This window comes from Sinohyriopsis cumingii, chromosome 11 (assembly GCF_028554795.1).
Source record: "Sinohyriopsis cumingii isolate HCF-2022 chromosome 11, ASM2855479v2, whole genome shotgun sequence".
In the NCBI taxonomy this organism is placed as follows: Eukaryota; Metazoa; Mollusca; class Bivalvia; order Unionida; family Unionidae; genus Sinohyriopsis; species Sinohyriopsis cumingii.
Genome location: NC_142971.1, coordinates 5004834 through 5020201, shown reverse-complemented (window position 1 = coordinate 5020201; position 15368 = coordinate 5004834). Strand labels below are relative to the sequence as shown.

At 34.9% G+C, this 15368-nt stretch overlaps 2 protein-coding genes across 2 annotated transcripts in view; one reads left to right on the top strand and one right to left on the bottom strand.

The window, feature by feature from the left end:
* Positions 1-11764, top strand: part of LOC149787550 (twinfilin-2-like) — a 49706-nt gene extending 37942 nt beyond the window's left edge. Inside the window, exons 9-10 of the mRNA XM_089973696.1 lie at positions 1462-1580; positions 8405-11764. Coding sequence (XP_089829822.1) covers positions 1462-1580; positions 8405-8575 — 290 coding nt within the window. The 3' untranslated portion in view covers positions 8576-11764. The remainder of the gene's footprint in view (positions 1-1461; positions 1581-8404) is intronic.
* Positions 1-15368, bottom strand: part of LOC149787544 (synapsin-like) — a 406386-nt gene that overhangs the window by 786 nt on the left and 390232 nt on the right. The window lies entirely within an intron of this gene.

The following is a 15368-nucleotide window of genomic DNA, read 5'->3' as shown; positions in this document are numbered from 1 at the left end:
GCCAGATAATACCTTTTACAATACATATATGAGTGAAGATTACACAGAATAAACAGTTATGTAGCGTTCATAAATATTGTCTGCAATTTCCACACAAGAGAATACAGAGAAACCACAGGTATGTAGTCTTGCTAGATACTATGTCGTATATCCACACACATGACACACACATGACATTAATACTCAGAAAGCACCGGTCTGGTAGGTAGTCTTGCCAAATACAGTCTTCATCTACATGTGAGGGTCATCAGACCTGCCAACCCTTATGATTTTGCTGTAAGTTTTACAAAAATTACCCGTAAAATACTAACTTATGGCATACAAACAAAAATTACAGAATATGATCATTGCCCGAAAATCCGGATAATTGGTTCATCCGTGTTTGATTTTGATCTGGGTTTCATATTAGAATTAGTGAAACTAGACAGGGAACCAGACTAACTTTACAGCAGCCCACCAGATGCTTTAAACTACACCTGTTTGTTCATGCAAAGCATCTGCATGATCAAACTGTTGATTATAGAATTTTGTAAAGGAGTATTCAGATTCTTGTGAATAAAAGCTGGAAAGGACACAATTACGTTTATTGGACATCACATGCCAATGTGAGTGTGACTCGTGGCAGGAGACATGATTACTGTCATCATGTGAAATGAAAAAAGAATTTCCAAGAATTATGTCAAGTTGAGAGATAACAACAAGCCATTGAGTTGCATAGGGTTTGGAACTAAAGTTTGTGCAACTGTACTAGTGGTAAATAAAGTCTTTTGGTACTTTACAAACTTTTCAGTTGAACATAATGTTTATCTTCGCAGCATCAAACTTTTAATTACATTTTCAAGCTTTACAATAGCAGTTATTGATATTGACAAGTCATACCAAAGAATTATGAAAATGGTACTAACAACTGCCTCTCTAGGCACTAAGCGTTAAGAAGTTAGTATTAGGACTGGTCATCTGGTGCCAGGATAATGTGACTAGGTGTGGACATGATGCTACATGTCTGCAGCATGATGCCCTAGTGCAAGACATCACTATAAACTGCCACACTGCAGACATAGCAGTATGACTGAAAAATGTTAAAGCTACGTTAAAAATCCAGATACACATGCACAGTGTTTAGATTCATTTCTTTCACTGTATATGTGTTGGATTGATGTAACCATTCTAGAACCTACAGAAGGATAACTTGCTTGCTGTCTATTGTCAGCCGTATGATAATAATGAAGTGTCTGTTCTAGTCGTGTGTTGATTCATCATTATGATAACTGACCAAGTAATAATGTTTTTCTTTCAGTTTTTGTCTACTCTATGCCTGGATACAAGTGTCCTATAAAAGAGAGAATGTTATGTTGAAGCTGTATTGGTTTTTCTTTTAGTTTTTATCTACTCTCTGCCTGGATACAAGTGTCCTATAAAAGAGAGAATGTTATATTCAAGCTGTATTGGTTTTTCTTTCAGTTTTTATCTACTCTATGCCTGGATACAAGTGTCCTATAAAAGAGAGAATGTTATATTCAAGTTGTAGTGGACCATTAGTAGATTCGATAAAAGAAATAGGAATAGAATTTGCCAGGAAGGTAAGAAAGTTCAGCTATACATTTAAAGCACCTTTATCTATGAAATTGAAGTACCTGTATTAATGTCACAAGTCTTGATAACATCTTTATTATTCTGATTTAAACAATTACTATCTGCATACTCATTTCAAAGTGCTACCTGATGGGTATATCACCTTAAGTAAAGGAGGCTTTCTGGACGTATCTGTGATTGTACATACTTGCATATGAGATGAAATCAAAATACATCAGGAATTCTGGCAAAATGAAAATGGCTACTGCTGTCTTATCAGGTAGAAACAGTATGGAATCCAGACTATTTGAGTTTCAAGATAATTAAATTTATTATCAATATACATATGAACTTAAAGGTCTTGTCATCTTTAAAAGGATTATCAGTGGTGGAGTGGTGCCATTTCAGATGTATTGATATTGTTGGCTGGATGCAGGCTAATCTAGTCTTATCATGCCATTCTCATCCTTGATACACAAAAAAACAAAACACCTCGGAACAGACTACTTGCTGGTCATCAAACTATTCAGGCTGCTCCATTTGATTGATGCTGGGCTACTTAAGAGGGTATTACCCTCAGAGTTCCCAGTATGAAGAATATTTTGGAAGACAGTCTGTTAAGGAAATGGAAGACAGACTTCATGGAATGGTTGCCCCAACAATCTTTAGCAAACACCCTGTTCCACCTTTGGGAAACTCCTTTAGTGGTCTTGTTTGCCACAGAGCAAAACAACATGCTCCAGTTTTACAATCCCCATTGCCCAACCAAAGGGTCTGGGTAGTGGATACTTTCAGCCTAAAGTGTGGATTGTCGGTTCACCTTTCAGGATGATCCCACAAAGTCATGTACTCTACCTTAGTTTATTTTGATTGCCTCTCTTGCCCCAGAGATCATGGTTCAACGATCTTCTCAATCTGCTGTTGGTCCATCACAGGACATTACCTCAGAGGAGGGACCTTCTGTCACAGCACAGGGTCTCTTTCCTAAACAGACCGTTTCAGTGGCCTAGTGGTTAGAACCTCTGCCTCAGATGTGGGAGGTCGTGTGTTTGATCCCTGGCCAAGTCATACCAAAGACTTATAAAAATGGTACTAACAGCTGCCTTGCTTGGCGCTCAACATTAATAGGTTAGTGTTAGGACTGGTCGGCCTGGTGTCAGGATAATGTGACTGGGTGGGACATCATGCTACATATCTGCGGCATGATGCCCCAGTGGTAGACATCACTAAAAACTGCCACACTGCAGACATCATAGCGATATGACTGAAAAATTGTTAAAGCTATGTTAAGCATCCAAAATCACACACACACACACACCCACACCCACACCCAAACAACAGATTCTATACATTCAAGTGTGCCTCATCTTGGTGGATGATCTCTCAATAAAGAAATGTTTTGAAGCAAAGTTGCTCAATGTGTCATTCAGTCCAGGAGAAAATTGACATGTGATGTAACGTGGAAAATTCTTTGGTGATTGGTGTAGTAGAAAGCAAGTAAAACCTATTTGAACCTTTGTGAGTGCAGAGACTGATTTTCTTCTTTTCCATTTCAAAGAAAAACTACACTCAGTTTTTACTATTAATGGCTATTGAGCAGGCCCTTCCAACTCTAAAATTTTCTTTAGGTCCGACCATCAGGACAAATTCTTACTCTGCAGACCTAATCAGGTATTTTGAACTGCAAAGACCAGTTTTTCATTCTTTGGTGCCTAAATGGAACCTTTCTTGTGTCTTGTTGTCCCTTAATAAACATCCCTATGAGAATCTTACCCTAAAGATGGTTTTCTTGCTCACCTTATTATCTGCAAGATGAAGGAGAAAACTTCATGTCCTGTCCATTGAGCTGGACTGTATCTGTATCAATTTCTCTCCTTTGCCAGCAAGTTCTTTTTTTGCTCCATTGGTTGCTCTAATCCTGATTGAAGTCCCCAGTCTCACCCATATTTATGCTGGAGATGATTAAGATACACTTTTATGCCCTGTTAGTGCTCAAGGAAGAGCAGGAAGCATCTTTTCCTCCATATTAAAGGTTCAGTTGATATTTCAGCCTTCACAATTTCTAGGCAGATTGCATTAACTCTCAAGGGAGCTGACCGCTCCGGTGGCCTAGTAGTTAGAGTATCTGCCTCAGATGCGGGAGGTTGTGGGTTTGATCCTCAATTGAGTCATACCAAAGACTTACAAAAATGGTACTAACAGCTGCCTTGCTTGGCACTCAGCATTAAGAGGCCTGGTGTCAGGATAATGTGACTGGGTGGGACATCATGCTACATGTCTGAGGCATGATGCCCCAGTGCTAGACATCACTATAAACTGTCACACTGTAGATATCTTAGTGATATGACTGAAAAATTGATAAGGCTACGTTAAAAAAATCCAAATCACACACAAAATCAAGAGGGCTTATGGCTAGGGACCTGTCCTTCATGAAATTGAAGCCCATTCGGTCTGAATCAATGCTACCTTATGGGCCTATCAAACTTGTTTATCTTTGGAGGATGTAATGAAAGCCATATTTTTGCACTCTTACATTACCATTTCCTTTCACCAGCAATTGTTAGACCACCAAAACAAGGCATTTTCTTTCTGGGCCCAATTGTGCTCACTTACAAAGTGACCCATGCGGATTCCATCCCTCAGTAGACTCACGCTCTTCAATGAGCCTTGCACCATACTATTTCATACTATTTCAGCTATGCATTAGCAACAGGTATGGCATTACTGATATTAAAATTTAGCCGGGGGGTGAGGGCATAAAACACATTTTAATGATGTAATACTTACCTGTTACCAGATTCCTGCCTCCTTTACCACACTGATGGCCCACTAGTTAGGCTTTCTTCCTCAAAAAGAATGAAGTCAGCAGTACTCGTGATCAGTGTATATGCATATCCTGCATGAACATTCCAGTATTCTGGAATCTTCTGGTTCACCAAACATTGAGGACAACTTTTTAATCATTCCATTTTTTTCCCTATAAATTACAAGTTATGCAGTAGCAACAGGTAAGTATTAACTTCATTAAAAATTAGTTTTACCCTCCCCCAAAAACTACATTTTCAAAAATGTTTAACCAAATTTGACAGCATCCTGTTATAAAGGTCTTTCAGTTTCGTACAATTGATGCTGATCTGTTGTTAAATATGAATGAAGATGCAAAAGAAATGGAAGCTGTCAGAGACCTTCAAATAAAATTAGAAGAAATTTTGGGTAGGAAATTTTTTATTATGCTAAATTTCCTAACCATTGCTCTTATATTTTAATTTGTTAGGTAGTATCAGCCAGGTGAGAAATCTCAGGCCTAGTTGGGGTTCTTGTTCAGTTTATCAAACTATAGTGTGTTTGATTTTGTCACCATTTATTGAGCTAATACACCGCTCCCTCAATAACTCATGCCCTGATTACTCACAAATCCGCTTATAATGCGGTGTCAGGCATGGATCTAATTTTTTAAACCCGAAAATTCCCGCCAAAAATTATCACTATTTGTTGAACTTGTAGAAATTCACGATCAAAATGAGAAACCTAAAATTTGAGGTATCGCTTGTTTTATCTTTGAAAATGGTACATAGGACCTGGAAATTTTCATCAACACTATGAAATATCAAATTTAAAAATAGCTCATACAGTTTTTTACATTTTCTTTCCAAATGACATTCCTAGTACACCGCAATTAACGATACGTAAGGAAATTTCGATCAATGAAAATATCACTTACGCTGAGTGGAGGCAGTATTTAAATAAATAAATACAAATTAAATCAATTTTTTTATCAGTTGAAATTTGTGTTCTAGTTCCATCTTTTAGTTCCTTTTAAGCGTCATAAATGCAATGTGTCCTCTTGTAATTAAACGTAAAATGCATCAATCTACCGTAACAGCTATGTCTGCGAGCGTTTCTCTGAGAACCTAATTAAGTTCCGACCGTGTTTTGATAACTGACTTGCGGAAGTATTTGTTGTATTGTTGCACTGAATTAAAAGCTGGCCTCCTTTGTATTATCACATTAATTATGTCTTTTGAATTTAAAAAATGACGTGGAATAAAAGAAAAGTTAAAAGGCACAAAAATCAGACTAACTTAAAATCTAGTGGCCTCTGACGTAATTCGGGTAAACTCACTTCATTTGATCAGTCAAACACTGTAATAAACGTTATTGTGTATGTAACAGAAACTACCTTAAATTAACCGACTCTTTCATAACTGTAATCAAAGATAACAAGGCAGCCAAGCGAAATGAATACTTCGTAAAATATAGAGCTTGATTTCACAGATACAGACCATTGTGGACAAGCGAGTTTCAGAGAATTCTTGAACTGGCAATTAGAGATATCTTCAGGGATGATAAGAAATTTTATTATTACTTCCAGTGAAATCACATTAACATTGTAGTTTCAATGTAGACATGTCACAAAATAAATGTCGCGTGTTTTAAAAAAAAAAGGAATCTTGTTTGGTGGTGTATCAACAGTTAGTCTAGTTCCCAAATTATGGACTACTGACTTGGCAAGATACTATTAAACACCACTACAGGAACCCGACTCGTCAAGAAAACAAATAGCAGTGACATAATACACATATTTTTTGCATACACGTGATGTATGTTCAAACCAGTTGGAACAATCTTTCAGGTGTTGGATATTTTGAAAAAAAATGTTATTTAAACAGAATAACGAACAACTTCATTAGAAAAATCGCATTATTAAAAGTTATTATCAGCGTGATTGTAAAATGAGGATTCAGTCATTAAACAGCCCAGTGCCCTAATGCCGCTTACCCCCCCCACACACACACACACAGATTTCTCGATGTCAAAGCGATTTTTTAAATAATTTTTGGAGGTCCCTCGGTAACTCCTGCCTTGGTTATAGTGCAGTCTATGTTTGTGGACCCCATTGTGCGCGAGTTATCGTGGGAGAGGTGTAGTGTGTGTGTTTATGTTAAAAAATGAATAGGTCCATATGCCAATTCATCTGTAGAAATAAATTTGTAATTCAACAGGACATCAGTTGTATTCATCCTTTATTATTTCAGTTGCTTGAGCATCATGGTTGTGCTCTTCAGGTCTACGTGATGTCCTGTGTTGAATTTACCAATCATTTTTTTAAATAAATTTTCAACAGGTTTTTATTTCCTTAAAATTTTGAATGTGACTCACCAGACCAGTAGAGATAAATTTAAGATATTGTATTGAATTTTATTATTAAATGTAAATTAAATCTTGGATATAGTTGGTGTATAAATTCTAACACCAAATTTCACAATCAGGGATGGTCCTGGCTTTTAAAAAGCTGTCGCCAAAATAATCGCCAACCTCAATATTTTGTCGCCAATTTTCAAAAAGTGTCGCCAAAAAAAGTAGTGTACATTTTTCCAAGTGTTCATTTAGTCTATTAATGTAACAGGCAATGAAAATTACAAAAGATGGATTAGTTAATACTTTAATTACAAGAAGCATTAACAAAATGTTACAAAGTGTTACATGAAGATCCGTCGCGATTTTAGGGCTGCCCACTTGTTGAATGCAGTTTCAAAGTCTAATTTTTCACATCTGTACATGCTGATTCTCATTAAATTCTCGAGAGATGAGATGCAGAGCTTATTTCTGATGTCAGTTTTTATGAGGTTCATCTTACTGAATCCACGTTCACAGTCCTCAGTGCTGACAGGTGACACCAGTAGTCTCTCAGCAGCCCCCCCCCACCCATGGCTAGCTTCACAAAGCTTGTAGCGAATTGCTTCCTAAATCCCAAGAATGATCACTGAATGCTGTATAAATTTTCTCAACAAGAAAAATAGGATCTCCATTCCCACGAATGAAACTTACACGAGTCAACACCTGGCAATATTGGACCGTATATATAAGCGTAAATTCACACCCAATTTAGGGATTCTTTCACTCCTGTATTTTGAGAAATAAATAATTATTATTAATTATGCAAAACTGGTTTTTTTTTTTTTTTTGCTATTTCTTGTTGCGGAGTTTAAGTCTCTGCAGCCGTAACACGGGACTGATGACAAAAGAAAAAGATCAATGAGTAAAATGCTGCACTGGCGAGAGATGTAAATGTGATTGAGATTTTTTCCATTTGCTTTGTATTTATACACAGTAGTCGGTACTTCAAAGGTTATCAGTTTTCTATGAAGGTTCAGCAAAACTATTGTATTGGTATATGTATAAAAAAAAAAACAGAAGGATTAGCCATACAATTAATTGTATCTGTTCTATTCGCGTCTTCAGAAGTCGGTCAGTTGTAGGTATAGTGCGGTAGCATGATTGACTGTATCGCAGCATACAGTACTCAGCCCAGATGTCAGCATAAGCAGATTATGATGTAACAATGCACTGTAAAAATAGGGTTGTCAATAAGAACAAAGGATCGTTTGTGTAACAGATTGATTCCAATGCATTGCTTAGTCAAGTTTATGGCTTCCTTTCGTTCTGGCTTTAAATTTATTCAGTCCAAATCCATGATTGTATGTACAAATTAAATAACCAAAAAGTATGTCGCCAAAAAAATCGCCAGATGGGATATTTTTGTCGCCAATAAGGAAAAAAAATCGCAATTTGCGACATTGGCGAAGCCCAGGACGATCCCTGACAATGATGTGAAAATATTGTGTTTATGACAAAAAAAATTAATTTGCACAGTGTCTAAAGTGAACTTTGACTAACCTTTTGGGCAATAATAAGTTCTAAATGTTTTTTTGTATTTTTTGTATGATGTTGAACAAAATAATCAGTTCATATAAAACCATGTGTACCTCACTTTCCACATCTGCAGAGCTTAACACTGTTTTAATCCAGCTTGCCTTTATGCTCCTTGCAGATGGAGATTGATAATCCTAGAGAATTAACAGAGGCAAATATTCATGAAGAAATTCACCCAAAAAAGAATGTTGCTCGCCAGGCATTTGCGAAACCAAAAGGTCCTGCTAAACGGGGACCTAAGAGAATGACAAAAGCCCCAGGGGAAGAGGATGATAACTCAAATGAGTGACTTCTTTCAAGAGGAATAGAAAGAAAAGTTTAAACTGCAGCCACTAAATATTTTTCAAGCAGAGAGCACCTCAGTTGGTTTTGGTTTTCTACGGACTGTTGCCTTATATTCATTCATTAGGAAATATTTGAAATAACACTGTCCCACCATAAAATGGTGAGGTAAAGGGTTAAATGAATCATGTATATAAAAAATATTTTTGAAGTGAACACAAAATGCAAAACTGATAGAAAAAAATACTTAATGGCTCGGCTCATTTTATTGTGATAGCAGCACATGAGTTTGCAAAATAACAAAAATCAGCAACATGCTTTTCAGTATAACCTTTAACCTCATGAATATTTTATGGGTAAGTAGTAATGCATTCCATTTGTTATGATACATTGTATCATTTTTAGGAAGAAAATGGTAAATATAAATGAAAAGTTATCTAATTAAATGCTTGTCAATTATATGGACAAAATTCATTTAACCTTACAGCACAAGTTTTTGCAATACTACATTGACTTTGTGATATCACAGTTTGAGATGAATAAATAAATAATCACAGATCTTTTGATATTGCTCTCCAACCCAAATTTCTTAAGGTAATATATGCTGAAAATATACTGAATATAAACTAAAAATAGGTATTTCTCTCCAAGAGTTTAATATTTAGCAAGCATCAGTATATCATTGGCTGAAAGGTTTGGGTCTACAATATGTAAAATCGGAGCAATGACGATCTGGTTATAGCTGAACAACTGGTTAAATGACCATAGCTAATAAATGTTATTATAAATGGATAGAATCATACTCTGATAGAGATTCAAACTACCTTGACAAAGTTTTTAAAAATGATATGCATCTTTGCCCAAGCCAAATGAAAAATTCAACCACTTTTGGAGGGCTGTTGAATGTTGATGTGTACAGTGCTATTTATGGGTATGTTGTTTTCTTTAAATTTTTATTCAGGAAAGTTTAGTTTTGTAAAGGTCTCCTAACAGTTTGCCATAAACCATCACCTGGAATCATTGCAGATCTTGTCAAATCAGAACTGATATTTTTATATCCGTATGACCAAATGATGTTAATATTTTCTGATACTTTGAGTTCTTTTAAAATAAAATCTTGATATCTTATTTTTTGATCAAATTGTAGACCTAATTACAAAATCTTATGTATATCCTTATTTGTTGCTTGGTTAAGATTTTTTCGTATTAAGGAAATAAACAAACTTCAGAGTGAGAGAATGCATTGTAATTGTAATAATTTCCAGTTTCTAAAAAGTAAACATGTTAAACCATGTTTAATTGTATGTTAATTGGAGCGTATCAAGGATTGCAAACAAATAACATTCAAGATGCATTGTACTAAACTCTTCTGTAAGGCAAATAAAAGCAATTACATTGTGTTGATTTGGTGTCTAAGGTATCTTTTACTGAATTACACTGTATTTCATGTACCAAAAGATTCCATTGATCCATTTGCAATACTAATGCTTAAAATATGCCTCTTTTTTTTGATAGTACAAAAAGTCCAAAATTTATATTAAAAACTATAGATTTGTAAACATGTTTTTAAATGTTGTCTTTTTTCTAGCTATATTTACTTTTAAAGGGATTGGATATCATTTAATTATTGTTTTGTTTTAGTAGTCAGGAAATTTTAAAAGGAAACAGCAAGAAGTAGACTCTTTGCATTTATATCTCATTTGGGATTAGTATCAATAATGTCACTCCACCCCTAGAAAGTATATTAAATATAAATAGTCCTAAGTTCCATTAGTATTTAGGTATTTTATAAGTTTTACACGTTTCTCAGGGGAGATGTGTAATATTGCTTGGTACTTCCTCCAGTTCATTATCAGAAACTGCAGTTACAAACCCCATGGAAGTCAGTGCCTTCGTGTTTTATCTCTCACTTTTGGTGTAATTTTAGCTTTAATTTCACATGGCAATGGCAGTCACCTCTTCCACTGTGAGCAGTGCCCAGATTGTCATGACATGCTGTCCAGTAAAGATGTAATTGCTTATTCCAATTTAAACTTCCATGCCAACTGATAGACATTTTAAAAGGCAGAATTTCCCTTTTATCTTCAACCTATTTTCACTTCCTGGAATACATTTCTCGATAATGATGTAACATGGAAGCAAAAGCTTGATTATGCTGGCAGTTTACATCATAAACATTGCAGATTAGAACAGCTAAGGTAGACCTGTAAAGGTAGTCTGGTTTTCTGATGAACTCCACTCAAATCTAATATGAAAACCTGGATCTTGATCAAACCAGGACAAGACAATACCTGGAGTTTACTTGCGTTTGCTATTGTTGTTCCACTAGTCCATAATTTAAAGACCATTTCATTAGGAATTACAGCCAAATCGTAGGGGCTGGCATGTCTGTATCTACTTTGTCTCATCATTATCCTTGTAAACTTGTACATGAATATATCTTTATATGAAGATATAGGAGATAACAGATTTATGAATCAGAAATTTATTTAAACCAAGCTGATTTTGACACCATGGATTTAAATGTTTTCAACTTTGTCATTAGCATTGTTCTTTGCATACTTGCTGGATTTGTGCAATACATTGATCTTTTGTGGTCTAAATTGTATTTTTGTTCACAGTTTCAGTTAAATAAAGATACAATGCATATGGTAGGTCTTTGTGTTGTATATATTATGAAACATTACGCAGCAGAAAAAAGTAAAATATCTGTTTTATTACCGGCATTAGATTTCAGGAAAAATAATATTTGTCTCAGGACTAAGCTACATATCAAGTGTGATACTTGTTTTGGATACTTAATTTGTATATTTTGATTTCTTCACTTTTAATCTGTTGAAAAGATAAACTGGATCAAGAATATTTTGCTTTCATTTCACCTTGTTAGTCAGCAGGCTGCTTATAAAACAGAACTATTTTTGCAGTGTTTTAACAGATACATTTGTGCAAGTCAATTGCTCGGTCATTAATATTTTTCATGTCATGGGGTGAGTAAAGAGGAAGAAAGCAGGGAATAGTATGGGAAGATTTTGTGACTAAAGCAAAGGACATTTTTTATGCATACTACATTGTAAATAAATTGGGATTTTATAGATGATGTATAAATACTGTTGACATTATTAGTGTGGTATGTTAAATATTTTGAAGATTACAGTTGTTATCTAATTTATAAATAAAGACAAGGTAACTTCCCAAACTTGGTTTTAATTTTTATTTTGCATTGTCAGAATTTGTTTCTATCATTAAAACACTTGGATAGTTTGATTTGTCACTTTCTGGGGAAGTCAGTGGGAAGGATCAAAAGTTCATTCTTGTTGAATCAAATAAGAACAGAATGAACCTCATCAGAGTGTTGACCAGTTTAAAGGTTTAAAAATGCATAGCAGGCATTTCTGAATAAAGTGATTACTTTCATTCACATCAAGAATAAAAGATCTCAGATTGTTGATAATACAGTACTATTTAGCATTAATACAATGTATTCTCATATATCTGCCTTTTCTTTAGACAACCATGCTTCTTTTCCATTTTTCCTCGATTAACTACTTCGAATTCAATACCATAAAACAGGCCTGGTTTGCAAATGTTAAAAAAATTAATTTCTTCTTCCAACTACAAATCAAACTATCCAATTGAATTTTAAATATACTCTTACCTTACCTAGCATTAGAAATTTTCAACTACTTATACAAGCACAGTACCACCACATATTCTATAGATACAAGTATTGCACAAAATATGTGTTCTTACAAATCAAAATATGTGTTCTTATGGATGAAATGACAGGAATATAGTACTGATATTATTTGACAAATAATTCACTATTAGAACATCATGATATTTTTTTAAGATATTGAGATGAATATATCAATGATATCACTGCAAGATGGAGACTGGGACAGTAATTCATCACAAAATATATTTGTAAATTACAATTTTTCACATTGTGATGGTATGCTTGGCGTGACAGATGTACAATGAAATACCAACCTTTCACTATGTGACAGATTTATTATATGATATTCCACATGAGATCAGTTTATTGTTGCCAATTGGCAACTCTGAGTAAAAATAATAATGTACTGGAGTTCATAACTAGTCATAGTGTCACAGCAATACATAATGTTTAACACAAGGAAGATTAATCCAAATACTTCTTACTACAATGAAAATGCTGCATAGTGACACAGACACACAAACACAAAGTTGATCCCAAAATACTAATGGCTCTTGTTGGACATTTTACTCTGAAATGTTATGGGCAGATATTTGTGAAATTTAATATAAAAACATTGAAAGAAGTCAGAAATGTTGAAATACTATTGAGATGCCTTATAATTTTTAAAAGTACTGGAAGATGTGTATTTTCATATTTGGATCTGCTGTTACATTCGTTTTAGTATTATCCATTCATGTTTGACTGGTTTTCTCTTAAACTATTTATAATAAACAAAATTCTTACCGATACTGAATTTCAACAAACAGCATTACTCCATTACAAAGTGACTGCTGACTTGCTACCATGAAAATAAACAACAATTTACAGCCATTTTGGGTTTTAAAAAGATATTTAAAAAATGGTAAAGCTTTTCTTGGATCTCTAAATAAGTGTTGGAAAATGAAACTTAGTTGTTTTTGTTAACATCTTTGTTCATCTTAAGTGAGTCTAGGCTACATACATTTAGTTGCAAAGGTCTTATATATGCCGACACACTCCCACACCATATAATTAAACAGCACCAGATGTGAAGAACTGAGGTAATATCTTACAGTACAGACCCTTCCACAGTTTTTCAGTTATGGAGTTTTGATAAGTCCAGGAAATAGCTTTCATACCTCTGTTATCTTGTGCTTGTTGTGCTTAAATGACTGGGAAAACATAATGACCAAAGATATACATGGAATAAATTTGAACACCTTCTCTTCATTGTCCAGCTTATCAAGTTGGTCATCTGAGTTTATTTGTTGAACATGTCTGTCAAATACCCATTTTTGAGGTCCATTGTCACTTACAATATCATTATCTTAAAGCAATGGTTCCCAACCCATGGTCGTGACCCATATCCAGGTCATGAAGATGTTCTGGAATGTCACAGAGGGTCTCCATGAATTTTTTTAGGGAGACAAAACTTATCAAAATGCAAGTCATGAAGCTCAGACAAGCTATTTTTTTAGGGTTGCGGTTGGGAACCACTGTTGTACTTAGATTTTTACTAAATGTCACACCCTGTTTGGACTTTAACTTTCCACTATCATAACATAAAATGTTATAGTGTGTAACGGTATAGTTGTCTAGCTTCATCATACTGTAATAATGTATCAATCACCACAACTGCATTGCTTCGTTAATCTGTAATAATGTATTAATTACCACAACTGCATTGCTTCGTTAATCTGTAATAATGCATTAATCACCACAACTGGATAATAGCACAATACCCTTTAAATAAAACAAGTGCTGAAAGCTAGCTTCATTTCCATAAAACTTAATTCATAATCACTCTCATAGCTATGCTTTTCTTCTGCATGCATTAATACTTGAGGTATTCTGGATTGTGCAGCAATCTTGTTAATTTTTATGCAACCCTTTAAAAACTTGTTATACAAAAGAACATTAATGTCTGGATCTGAAATTGAAATAATGTGTATATTGCCCTTTCAAAATGACATATGAAAACTCTCAATGCCTGGATGCTTTCTGTCACATCTGGTCAAAATGACATTTGAAAGCCCTCAATGCCTGGATGCTTTCTGTCACATCCAGTCTTTTTTAGAGCCCTCAGTACCTGGATGTTTTCTGTCACATCTGGTCTTTCTGAAAGCCCTCAATGCCTGGATGTTTTCTGTCACATCTGGTCTTTTTGAAAGCCGTCAATGCCTGGATGTTTTCTGTCACATCTGGTCTTTTTGAAAGTCATCAATGCCTGAATGCTTTCTGTCACATCTGGTCTTTCTGAAAGCCCTCAATGCCTAGATGTTTTATGTCACATCTGGTCTTTTTGAAAGCCGTCAATGCCTGGATGCTTTCTGTCACATCCAGTCAAATTTGAGCAGTTTGTTATCAGTCATTTAAAGTTTGTTTTTGTATTATAGTAATGGTAGCCATATTTGAAGCAGATTGCTATTATTTGTGAATGGTTTGGAAAAAAAGGTCCTCAAGCCAGGATGTTTTTTTACAAAGTTTGGTCAAATTCCCATTCAGAGGTTTTGGAGAAAAGTTCTTTTTTTATCTTCCAGTTTAGTCCTGACATTTGTATTTGATCAGCATTATTTGTACACAAAAGAAGGTCTTTATGCCATAAGACTGTGTGATGGATGGAGAGATGGATGCATGGATTTGTATTCACCCCTGCCTTTCTAAAAAGTAGGTCACAATATGAGACATTGAGTTACAGATAGTAGAGTATGTCCTTTTAGTCACAGATAGCAGAATGCAGTGACCCATGTTGATGCTCTGGAACCACTTCCACCCTTGGGTAACCACCAATACGTTTGTGTGAATCCCCGACAATATTTCTTCGATATTAGAAATTTGAATTTAAATCCAGGAATGTCACCATAAAGCAAAGTTGAAATACAGGATTAATCCATGAACTGTTTTTCAGACCCTAATTTTTTAAATACTTTTTGTGCATGTAAAACTCAGAGATTCCTTCAATATACAGTAAAACCTTTACACAGTGGATACTCGTGGGCCTTTGTAGACAGGTGATCTCTGAAGGCAGGTTAAGCTTTCAAACTTGGTTCCAGACAAATGCATGCAACAAACATCATTAACATTATTTTTAATAATAGTATCA